Genomic DNA, 12,978 nt, shown 5'->3' with positions numbered 1-12,978 from the left:
GACAGTTCACAGTGCGGCCAGAAGGGGGCAGCCAGCAGACGCCTGAACTCATTAGAGCACGCTCCACTTAACATTCATCAGAAAATGCAGATTAAGCGTATTTTAACCCTTGATCTCCACATACACATTATATATATATATATATATATATATATATATATATATATATATATATATATATATATATATATATATATATAATACGTCTCCTCTGCTCACCAAGTCTGCTTTTATTTAATGAGTACAGCAAAAACAGTAAAATTGTGAAATATTTTTACTATTTAAAATAAATGTTTATATTTGAAAATCTTTTAAAATGTAATTGATTACTGTGATTTTTAAAGCTGATTTTTTAGCATCATTACTCCAGTCACATGATCCTTCAAAAGTCATTCTAATATTCTGATTTGATGCTCATTTTTTTTATATGTATCATATTGAAACAGCTGACTAAAATTATATATATATTGCCTTACAATATGTTAATAAATGAGTCACCACTGAGAATAAAGGGAAAAGAAAATGCTTAAAATAACTAAAAGTGATTCATGTTCAGTTCTTCATCTTTGCAATGCAAAACAAATTAAATTTCAATATTTTTATTTTGGAAATGTCATTATATATGTTAGGTACACACACACACATTCATATGTACTTGCTAAATTTAAACAATACATATGCTTACTGTACACTGTATTTAATCATAAAACACTCTCTATATTTAAATTTTTATATTAAACACACATTTATGTCCTTGCTATGTGTATGCTATACTTATGCTTATTGTATATAAACACCATTATCACTATTAAGTCAATAAAAGCAAACAACTCCTTTATTAGCCAACATAAATCCTCTTGATTGAAAATGTATATATATATATATATATATATATATATATATGAGAGAGAGAGAGAGAGAGAGAGAGATTCTGATTAGTGTATACTGATTAGTTATAAAAATGTAGATCACTGTAAATTTCAGAGTTATTTGAAAGAAAAATCCCTGGTTTAGAACTGGTTTAAAACCACAGACTGAGAGCATGAGCTCCTGCTGATGGGGTAGTTATGAAGAATGTTGGAGATCCATGATATTTCTCCTGTAGGGAAACAGAAAAGTATTATTATCTTGGTCTTACCTTGAATTCCTGTTTAATACTCATTAGCTTAAATTCATAGACAATATGAAGAAAAAGACAAGAGCAGGTACTGATCTCCAAAATCTGAAGAAATAATCATATTTCTAAAACACCCAGAATACTCAATTCAGACATTTCTTTGGATGGAATTGTCAAAAACGTATACACAGAGCATCTTAAACTTGTAAAAACCTGAATGTGTTTGACTGCTCTCTCCGTGGCATGAGCCTGAAGCAGAGTAACCGTGCATCCACCGAACCCTCCCCCTGTCATCCGACTCCCGAACACTCCATCCACCTCCAGTGCTGCCGCCACCAGCTCATCCAATTCTGGACAGCTGACCTCGTAATTATCCCTAAGACAAACAATATTAACCCCAGTCCATGAATGCATGGTTAAAAGCCATGTAACTGACAGTTAACTCCACCTAATCAATAAATAAGTTAAGCAAACAACATTTCAGTCACCGAAAAGCACCTCTAATCCTGGGATGTTTAAAAGGAGTTGACTTCTGTAAGTCTTCCAATATGATAATCTTGCTTCGATTATAGATGTTTACCTAAGAGAGTTGTGGCTCTCCACCATCAGCCTCCCAAACTCTTTGTAATCCCCTCTCTTCAGTGCCTCAGCAGCTTGCGCTGTGCGCTCAATCTCCTCGATCACATGACGTGCCCGACGGTACGTCACACCCTCCAATCGATCCTTAGCAGCTAAATTCAGATTTTATTATGAAATTACCTTGATTAAAGACATGCATTACGGTGTCTGTTCAAAATGTTTCTTTTCTTCCTACCCTCTAAATCTTGTAAAGTAGCCTCTCTTAGACTTTTCTTGTTCAAAACGGCCGCTGCCTCCTCACATTGCTTTCGTCTGGTGGGATACTCGCTTCCTGTGAGAGAATGTCTAACGTTGGAATTTGTGATCAGGATTACAAGTCCAGGGTCAGCCAAAGGGACGGCAGTGGCCTCCAAAGACCTGAAAAGATTACATTTTAATTGTATTAAAAGCTGTTTTGATATTATATTTGCATATGGAAATTGGTAAAAACTGATTATTTCTAATCTGACAGAAGAGTGCAAAATCTACTTACCTGCAGTCAATGAGCAAAGCGTGGCCCTCTTTACCCAAAACGGACACAAACTGGTCCATGATGCCACAGGGCACAGCAGCATGAGTGTGTTCAGCCTGCTGACAGGCCACTGCCTTCGCTACCTGATCCCCATCATCTGTGGAGGGCCAGACAACATTATTTCTTTGGTCAACACGAGTGCATTTATTTGATAAAAATTTTGTGAAACAGTAATATTGTGAAATTACAAATGTACAGAAAGTTGCAACATTTTAAATAACGGTTTTCTATTTTAATATGCTTTAAAATGTATTTCTGTGATGGCAAAGCTGAAATTTTAGCCATCATTACTCCAGTTTTCATTGTCACATGATCCTTGAGAAATTATTCTAATATAATGATTTCTTATTTTTATCAGTGCTGAAAAACAGCTTTGCTGCATCATATTTTTGTGGATTCTTTGATAATATAAAATTCAAAACAACAAAACTTATTTGAAATAAACATCTTGCAACATTAAGACTCTGTACTGTCACTTTCGACTGTTTCAATGTATCCTTCCTCAATAAAATTATTAATTTCTTTAAAAAAATCTTAACCTCAAATATTTGAACAGTACTGTATATAATGTTTTTTAATAATAATAAATAATTTATTTTACATTGCTTTATTTTAAGAAAATAAAAAAATCTAACCAATACTACCAAAATCATTTTAAACATAAAAAAAAAATCTAAATTATACAACATATGCTTATAAAATATTATTAAATAAGTAAACAATGGGTTATTTTTTTATGCAGTTATATGCTGTTCTTTCCATGGTGACAGCAACTTATAGCAATAAGGGCAGAGCAGTTCTTTACTGGAAATTCAACACAATTGTTTGGAAGTTGTAAAGCTTGTTAAATTAGAAGCATAACCCATCAAATAACAACCTCAAAGCTAATGGTAGTTCTGTCCTGAACGTTTCACATGTTATCAGTCAAGCAAATGCTGTATGGAACAAATGAAAGGGATTTTTACTTCTGTAATTGTTAAGCGTGACAGACAGACAAAGTTCTTACCTGGACACAACTGCTGCAAGAAGGTGTACACAGCCACTTCCAGTGAAGCGGAGCTGGAGAGTCCTCCTCCTAGTGGCACACTGCTGGCTATAACAGCTCTGAAGCCAGGGATGGGACGTGCTGTGCAAACACATAGCCATTTGTGAAAGCTGATAAATGCATGAGATTAAAATATAATCCATTTGAAGTATATATTCAAGCTATATTTACTTTTAGAGTAAGACAACAGTGACAGTGCTCAGCAACTATTCTGTAAGTGTTGCAAGTATGGTATTTGGAAAATGCATTAAAAAGTTAGCCCAGAGACCAGTTCTCAGCATGGGCCCCTAGGGTCCCATTTCGTGCTAGAGGCAGACTAAATGTAAACTTCCTCATTACTTCCCTTTTTTGCCATATAGGCAAAAATAATAGCAAAAGGTTACCTCTGTAGTGCTGTACAACTCCCTTTACATAATTGGCCCAGTTTGGCTGCCCTCTTAAAAGTGGGGTCAGTTCATTTGGGAGATCAAAGTCCACCATCCTGGGCTCATCAGCAGCTTCGGTCAGAGTTACAACACAGCACTTCTGGCCAGAAGTTTTGCTGCCCACTATAACTGTTACCATCGGCAAGGCCTGCGATCATTCAAACAAACAATAAAACAGATTGTCAGTGCATTAATGCAGTGTGTTTTGATTTGAGAAGAAAACTTGTTTGTTCCTATCATTGATCCCTATTTATAAGGAGAGATGGGAGTGTGTTGGCCACATTTGCATTATTGTTGGCCACATCTACTATCTCTACAATTCAAAATATCATCAAGGATGTAAAAGGACAATCCATCGTTTCCATTGTTCAGATATCCTCTTTGCAGGGTACAGTATTTTGCATATGGACATAGAAACGTCATAAAATTGACGTAACACTGGGTCACTTTGCATTAGTGCAGGTAAGGATGATTCATTTACAGGTATCGGTTCTTTCGGACAGTCTGATTCAAATTACTGGATCAAAATAAGAATAATGGAGCGTAGGCTATTTTATGTCACGACGTAATAACTTCAAAACATTTTTAAAAGTATAATAACTTAAATATAATTTTGCTTTACACTATAGAATAATTAAATCAATCTACTTAACTCAATATCTTGACAAAAAAAGCTTCATGTTATATGTTTCAACAAGATGCTATTTTTTTAAACCAGCTTTTTCAAATGTGTGCGGGTGTTGATAAGTCGTAAAAATAGTTAGTATTTAGTAACTAATAGTATTAGTCAGTAACTACTACTGATTCGAGAACTGTTAACAAAAAGTGTCATTACCATTGGGAGGACAAATCCTTCATTATAATCTGTGTGTTCTCCGATTAAATTCACACGTCCTGGGGCACAAACTGCAACATTTGCATCGTCCCCATGAAACGTTTCCCGGTACACACGACGAGCTTCAGAAACTAAATCTGCAACATTTGTAATTGGACAAATGTTGGCCATTGTATCGCAGTAGAGATACTTCACAAAAAAGTAATTCTAAGTGTTCGACAGATTCCCAGTAGCTGCAGACATGCAGCTTAAATCCCCGAGCGAATAATTAATAGCGCTCAATAAAGAAAATGGAATAAAATAGTTTTAATCCATGGAGTTTATGTAGAGGAACAGAAACTAGTAATTCAGGCTCAGACACTTCCTACATATACAAGAGTCCTGATTGGTGCAAGAAGTCACATGACACGTTTCGCTGCAGCGTGTCAAGGTCCTGCTCGAGTCTGGAACAAACAGCAAATATCAATGAAATGTCATTACAAACTTGTTTTTATAGATCGAATTATAACAAGTGCATAGACACACACACACACAAAGATTTTAGGTTATAAAAATTCAAAGCATTGCATTATGAAAGCTCTGTTTTAAGACATGCACAGAGGGTGATGTTGTTTATGAATAAATTATTTTTATTGTATTAGACCTCATATTAGTCACTTATATTTATATAAAAAATTTTTTTTAATAATTAATACAAAACAAATGTACTGTACACACATACTTTTCAAACTATTTAACCATTTTGGGTGGCTAAATTGCATCTAAGATTCCTGTGGGAAATACAAAGCCAGTGTAAATTGTAAGTGCAAGACTAAATTATTTGGCTCTATTGGATCTTTATTTCCGTGCTGTGTGTGATCAGGTTTTAAATGTAATTGCTATTCGACTTTAGTATATAAAGCATATTAAGGCAGACAGATTGAATAGCTAAAAAACATAACATTGACTCAACTGTCAGAAATCAAAATACACAGAGATAATTTAGATAAGCAGAAGATACAAATCCTTCAAAATAATTTATTAACACTTTACACAGCCTCCTTTAAATAGCTTATTTGACACTTTTCTCCTACAGTAACAATGACAAACAAACAGAAACAAATCACATTTAATTTTTGGACATTATCCATAAAATGTAGTTACATTGATGAAATGTATGGCAGGATCTCTACAAATGCAGCTTTAAGGTCCAGTATTTAAACCGTCTTTAAATCATCAAATACTGGTTTATAACTCCTACAGGAAAACTTTTGAAAACAAAAATATGTTGGACTTAAGTGCATATAAAACATAAGTGGATCTACAAAACTTTGCATACAACTCTCTACAAGATCTAAAAATACTTAATATGAACATTCATTCAGTGGCATTTACTCAGTAGCAAAAATGCAGTAAACACCATAACATTACATTTTCATGTATTAATCATACAAAGAATGAATTCCCTGAGCTACTGATCATTTCCTTCTCCATCTGTGGTATGTTTTAACGCTGCTGCCCCCTTAATTGTCTTTGAGGTCTTGGCTTTGGCAGGTTTGGGAGCTTTCTCACTTTTTCTTTGAGTTCTGTCTCCTCTATTTCCTCCGTGCCGTTATTCTTGTCCACTTTCACCTTCCGAAGCTTCTGCTTTCCCTTCACAGGCGCGGAGAAGGTAAGTGAGGCTTTATTAAATTCTAAAGGAAAGATCCCAACATCCCCGTCAAAGCGGTTCTTGGCCACCTGAAGGGACCTTCGGCCTGGACACGTCACCAACTTCTTCTCCTGAAGGATGAGCACATTATCTGCCTCCTGACTGGCCTGATAAAGGGAAATGATGCATTATAGACTTTTTATAGATAGATACATAACATTTTCTTATAGATAGAATATAATTTGTATCTCAAGTTAACAGCTGAGGAATAAACGTGGACATAGCCTGTATCTACCAACCTTGGCTGTGCCAAAGATGGATGCTGTCTGCAGTTCTTTATCATCCTCTTCTTTCCGAGGGTGGATAATTAAAGTCACATGACAACAGCTGTTTGTGGCAAACTTCCTGAAGGCTCCAATGATGTGGTCTTGTACAGCAAACCTGTGGGGGGAAAATATCAATAATAATTTTAAATTTGTAAAACATCCAGTTATCTGACTATATCTCACAAACAATAATAACTAAGTACTACTATGCTCACTATTACCGAGAACTAGAAATTATTATTGACTACAGAATTTCAATGTCTAATCTAGATTTTATAATTTTATACTTTCCAATCCTGGAAATCACAGTTTTGAAAAGATCCAATATTTTTTCAGGACCATAGAAACTCTGTTAAATAAATAGCATATTAAAATTGTTGCCTTACTTGTCCAAAGACAGGTTCTCTTGACCCATCATAAACTGCAGGTTGTCAATGATCACATGACTGATGTCATACAGGTAAACGGCATGCTGCATGGTATCCAAAACCGTCCTGTGCAGGGTGCAAAAGTGCCGTTCATATTTAAAGATCATGAGAAAAACCTGGTCCTCTCCTTTGCAACATTCAAAGCCATACTTGCAATACAGTATCTATTACAATCAAGCAATTTATCCGATTTTATAAAAGGAATGGCAATGATTTACTTGATGTTCTGCTGTCCATGGAAGGTCATGAAGTAGAGGGGCAGGTCCTCAAACTTGTCAGCCCACATGTCATATTGATCCAGGTTCTCCTCCAGCCTTTGCTTGGCAAACTGGGTCAGCATAATTTTGGCGAGACGCACATTGCTGATTTCAAAGCTGCCCCATAATGTGTTGACACCCTGCATGCACAAATCTAAGGCAAACTCACTGATGAAGGTGGTCTTTCCACTGCCTGTTGGACCTGTATTTACAAACACATGCATGAGAAGAAATACAAATATTCTATTCTATTCTATTTTATATTTATGCACATTATATAATAATAATGTTATTATTACTATTTTAATTACATTTTTATTATTATTTAAGATTTATTTGTTTTATATATTAAAGAATTAAATTAATAAAAACCGCTATACGGTGTGTGTGTATTTATATATATATATATATATATATATATATATATATATAGTACAGTAAAGTACAGAAAACTTTTGCATAAGGCAAAGTTCTGCTCTATATAGCTGTGTTGGCTATACCTGTAAAAACTGTCAGCTCCCCCTTGCGATGACCTTTAAGGATCCGATTAAGCTCAGGGAATCGAGACCACTGTATTCCAGCCACCTGCTCCACATTAGCCAGTTCCCCATACACATCCTCCCTGAGCTGCTTGAAGGACACAATGGACTTGTGGGCAGCAGGGATTGAAGCCTTGACAATCCGAGCCAAGTTCCTGCCCTGGGCCAGTGCCTCACTGGGGCACGGCTGAAAGTCCCCTGGTCGGATAAGAGAACAGCGCTTCAGTCCAAGTTTCCTGGAGAATATTTTTGAGGCTTCCCAGGAGCGCATATCTCCCCCCAGCCACAGTGTGACTTTCTTGAATTGCTCCAGATAAGGCAGGAGGAATGGAGGCAGACAGCTTACACCTCGTGGCAAGGCCAAAGACGGAAGACCGATAGCCTGATTCACTGCCATGCTGTCTACCTCACGTCCTGTGAGCACAACCTCACTGTCCTTCCGTCCTATCAAAGGCAGGCCGAAGAGGTTGTGGTAGCTGGAGATTTTTGGAACCGTAGCTTCAGTGTAGACAACCTGTCCGTCACCTTTCACGGCAGCAGAAAGCAGCTTAACACCACGAAGGCCCGAATCATGTCCACTAAACCAAGGGAACACCAAACTCTTGGTGGGCTTGAAGAACCTGACCCCAAATTTCTTCAGTGTGGCGTTGGTGAGTTTACCAATCTGAAACATGGTTTTAATGAGCTGCACTTCCTCATCCAGGAGGTCTGAAAACGGCACAGAGCTGCTCCATATTCTTTGCACCTCCTTCATCTCCATCTCTCTTTCTTCCTGCTCCTCCATGCTCTCAGGAAACCCCAGCAGCACGTTAGGACTGATGGAGGTCTGATTCTCATTCAGCATCACCTCAATGCAATCCTGGAGGTCCTCCCAGCTCCCCTCCACTAAAGTCTCCTTACACAGAAACTGTCCGGTGGTTTTATCGATGAACAGTGAGTAATTCTCTTTTCCAGACCCTTCAGTTGCTGGTTCCATAAAAATACTAGGAGCATGTAAGCAGCTGTAGCCATCGGTAAAAAGGGATATCTTTGGAACGAAGATACTGCTTTATATCAGTCACGGTGAGGGGCTGGGCAGGAAAATCGATGACAGACTTTGCATCTTTTCTTAATGTTCTGCAGAAATATAAAGCAACAGCAGGTCTTATTCGGTTTTCAAAACAATACCAAACTGGTGCCCTAAAAGAACGCTGTAGGACTGGATTGAGGCAGGGCTGGTAAAATGATAGATATCTCCAGGGAGGAAGATGAGAGGGTTTTACTTGGAATACAGCCTGTCCTCTGCAAGAGACAGCCGACCCCCCTGAAAAGCCTGCTCCTCCACATCTGCTGGTAATTCAGGACATCAGACCTGCAATGATCGCAGAAATTTGCACAATTACAATATGCAGTTTAAAAATGCGACTTGATCAGAACGTGTCATAAATATGGGTCATTTGTGTTATGATCTATCTTTTTGAACTTTTAAAAGTAAACATACTGTAAACATAAATACAATAAGAATAACTTTAATATTGTTAATTATATTTCAGGATGAAGACTTACTTGATCGATAATCACTATTTAGAAAAAGCATGTTTAAAATGTATCAAATATTTTAAATTTACGCTTTCTTAGGAACATTTATTTGGACATCTCTCACTCACCACTTTATTCCATTGCAATACATGTTTAGCTCCCCACAACAAAATGATGCACCTTCTCAAAATCAAAGTAATAAAATGATTTGCCTTTTACCTTTTCTGTTATATTATGGTTTAAAAAAGTATTTAAATATATTAAATTGCAAAAGACAATATATTAAGTTGTTTAATGTTGGGCGACATGAAAATGTAGTGCGTAACAGTGTGGCATAAATGACTTAACTACGTTAACATTAATAGCGCCACTTAATACATTATATAAATATTAGTAGATCAAATAGTCGAAAATGCTATTTATATACATTCATATAAGAATGTGCATGAACTACTGATGTATTATAAAGCTTGCTACGGATTCATTAATAAATGTAAATATAAAGCGTCACCAGAAAAAATAACTGTAACATCATATTGTCCTATGCATGACCCTTAACACTCAAATATACTTGCACGTGTATCTGTAAAATTAAAAAAACTACTGAAGAAAAACGGTGGCGGAAAATATTGTATAAGAAACATATATACCGTAAACATTTGAAATAACATACTGTAAACATACAAAAACTTACTAATCTGCAAGAAGCGCGTCAAACTGTTTATCATGTGCACGTCCTACAGAACACGAGGTCCGCACTCCAAAATACTTCCGTGTGAAACACAAAACTCTTGTCGTAGTCAGTCAAGACAAAGATAATTAAATTATGTAGCCTCAGATTGTAATACGAATATATTCATATATAATTACGGCTGCATCATGTTTAAATTTCATGTAACAATGCAATTGGGAACTTTCTGATTGTTACAAAACTGTATTGCAGTTACTTCTAATGCGTAGCTTCTATTTCCACCCGGACGACAATTTGGTGACGTACATGACATTACACATGTCTTCTGACGATTGTCCTCTACATCTAATCATTAAAAGTGCCTCATTGTACTCTAATCTATACTGACAGCATTTAAAGAGTGTGGTGAATTGAATGTAGGATCTCTGAAAAAGGTGAAGATGACTGCTCGAGGAACACCGAGTCGTTTTTTACAGAGCGTTCTCACAATGGAGTGGGCCGCTATGTTTGTCAGCTGAAGCGAATATCTCTGATCTTCTCGAAGAAAGGCCAGGGCTCTTTAGGAGTCAGGTATGGGTTTACATCATCTGTGCTGATCATGTGTAATTAAACACTATATATATATATATATATATATATATATAACATAGACTATTTACTTGTGGCATGGAGAACCAGGAATTTATTATCATTTTGTTGTATTTTATTATTTATTTGTTAGTTTAATATCACATATTATGTAAAAGAAAATATTAAAATATGGGATTTAAAAAATACTTATAGTTTTTTTTTTTTTTTTTTTTTTTTTTTTAAATAAATTATTTGCAATGAAAATGTGAAAGCTTTTTTAATTTTATTGGGCTTAGGATGAGTTTTAGTGCAGCTGGTGTTAAATTAAGTTTGTGGTAGATTAAGTACGATGTTTCAGTGAGAACATTTGACATTGTGCATTATTTGTGTTTTGCTTATTGTAAATCATTTAGTCACTTAAAATCACTTCTATTCCTCCAGGGATTTCATTGAAGAAGGGGTGGTGGACTTTGCCAAGAATAATCCAGGAACTGTGGTTTATATCTCCCCTCAGTCCTGCAGAATTCCAAAGATAGTAGCTGAGTATTGTAAGCCTGACCTTGTTGTTTCCTGCAGTATTACTAAAGGTTTATGATTTGAAGTTATAAATGTAAAAAAAAAAAAAAAAACTATATGCTTACTGTAGTTATTTGATCTGTGCAGTGAATGGTAATGTGAAGGAGGAGACAGTCACCAACAAAACATCACAGGAAATTGTAGAACTTATAACCAAGCTGTCCAACCAGTCAGGCCTGGACATCATCCGCATTCGTAAACCCTTCCACACAGACAGTCCCAGTATCCAGGGCCAGTGGCACCCCTTCACAAATCGACCCCTCAGCATCCATCCAGTCGGCCCACAGACAAAATAAGGACTTTGCATTGTATTTATTCTCTGCTTGATGTTCTGACCTATTGAAGAAGACCTGAACTTCTGCCACAGCACCAAATCAACATAAATACAACGTTTTCAGTAGTGACCTGTTATTAGACATTTAAAATCAAGTTGTTTCTGTTTGATGAATTATGACAAATTATTTGTTGCTTGGTAAAGTTATATAACAATGAAATTTTGCTTGAATAAGATTAACTGCTTTTCACATTTATGTTGGCCCTTTAAAAGATGAGAAATACAAAGCTTTCTTTGGGAAATAAAATTCTGAACTGAAAATATGACTCCATATGATTTTTTCCTCACTTGTTTGGAATTTTGTTACCCAAATACCCCTGCACTAATAAATCTTGATATCTCGGAAAACTACTTTGTTACTAAGAACTTTGTTAGTAAGGTATTGTAGCAGCTGCAGTTATTATAGTAAACAAAACATGGTAACACTTTATTTTAAGCTGTTTTTGTTACATGTTATATGTACTTACTATTATAATAACAATAAATTCTGCATAATTGCATGCAAGTAACCCAAACCATAATTCTAATCCTAACCATATGTGACCCTGGACTACAAAACCAATAAAAAAGGTCAAAAAGATGATTAAATAAGCTTTCATCTGATGTTTGGTTTGTTATGATAGGACAATATTTGGCTGAGATACAACTATTTGGAAAATGTGGAATCTGAGGGTGCAAAAAAAAGATCAAATATTGAGAAAATTGGGAAAATTAATTCTTAGCAATGCATATTACTAATCAAAAATTACGTTTTGATATGTTTACAGTGGGTACTTTACAAAATATCTTAATGGAACATGATCTTTACTTAATATCCTAATGATTTTTGGCATAAAATAAAAATAAATAATTTTGACCCATTCAATGTATTTTTGGTTATTACTACAAATATACCTGTGCTACTTATGACTGATTTTGCAGGGTCACATTTAGTAAGAACATATAGTTAACTAATATTACTCAGTACTTAAATGTATAATTATACCATAACAAAGATACCTTAAAATAAAGTGTAACCAAAAATTTAAATAAAACTAATAATAAAAAAAAAATCAGCTAGTTGCCAGGGAAACATTTCTAATTAGATTTTTGTTTCATTTGTACTAAACAAATGATTAAAACATGCATAGTAGTACTCTAGTTATATTAAAATAACAGGAAAAAAACCAGGAAATAATATTATTGCAAGACTATAACCACATATTTATACGTTTCATATTTTTGTGGTTTACCAAATGTAATGATTTGACAATAAATGATCTCCTCGTTGGCTGATTTTTATTCTTAATATTAGGGCAGAAGTGTCCCCCTCAATATCTCTGGTGGTTACAGTCCTGTTGATTCCAGCAGCTGAGAAACTGACATGAATTGTGTGCGTTTAATCTACAGTGACAGCGACACAAAGCTTTTCTCACTCCCACACATCACTGGCAAAGAAGCAATAAACACAGTATGCCACAGACCTCGATCAGGTTGGGGGCGGGAACATTAGAATATGTTGGCTGTAATCATGTATTAACGGTTTGGCACTTCATTT

General features: G+C 35.5%; 1 protein-coding gene and 2 pseudogenes across 2 annotated transcripts; 1 reads left to right on the top strand and 2 right to left on the bottom strand.

Annotated features, from left to right (window-relative positions):
* Nucleotides 1-595: 595 nt before the first annotated feature.
* Nucleotides 596-4,955, bottom strand: LOC113111622 (galactokinase). 2 transcript variants are annotated; one of them, XM_026276562.1, is made up of 9 exons: nucleotides 4,573-4,955; nucleotides 3,696-3,885; nucleotides 3,274-3,393; nucleotides 2,229-2,364; nucleotides 1,932-2,113; nucleotides 1,698-1,848; nucleotides 1,331-1,493; nucleotides 997-1,099; nucleotides 596-963 (listed from the first exon to the last, which is right to left on the bottom strand). In XM_026276562.1, exons 1-8 carry the CDS (start codon nucleotides 4,741-4,743, stop codon nucleotides 1,022-1,024), a joined length of 1,191 nt encoding a protein of 396 aa, XP_026132347.1. In that variant the 5' UTR covers nucleotides 4,744-4,955; the 3' UTR covers nucleotides 596-963; nucleotides 997-1,021. The 2 variants fall into 2 exon arrangements, with proteins under 2 accessions (XP_026132347.1, XP_026132346.1); XM_026276561.1 differs by having other exon boundaries at nucleotides 597-1,099.
* Nucleotides 4,956-5,577: 622 nt separating this feature from the next.
* Nucleotides 5,578-10,025, bottom strand: LOC113111621 (twinkle protein, mitochondrial-like; annotated as a pseudogene).
* Nucleotides 10,026-10,396: 371 nt separating this feature from the next.
* Nucleotides 10,397-11,869, top strand: LOC113111620 (39S ribosomal protein L43, mitochondrial-like; annotated as a pseudogene).
* The last annotated feature ends 1,109 nt before the right edge of the window (nucleotides 11,870-12,978 follow it).

This window comes from Carassius auratus, chromosome 12, assembly GCF_003368295.1.
Source record: "Carassius auratus strain Wakin chromosome 12, ASM336829v1, whole genome shotgun sequence".
Classification (NCBI taxonomy): domain Eukaryota; kingdom Metazoa; phylum Chordata; class Actinopteri; order Cypriniformes; family Cyprinidae; genus Carassius; species Carassius auratus.
Note: the sequence above shows the minus strand (reverse complement) of the source record. Positions and strands in the feature narration are given on the sequence as shown.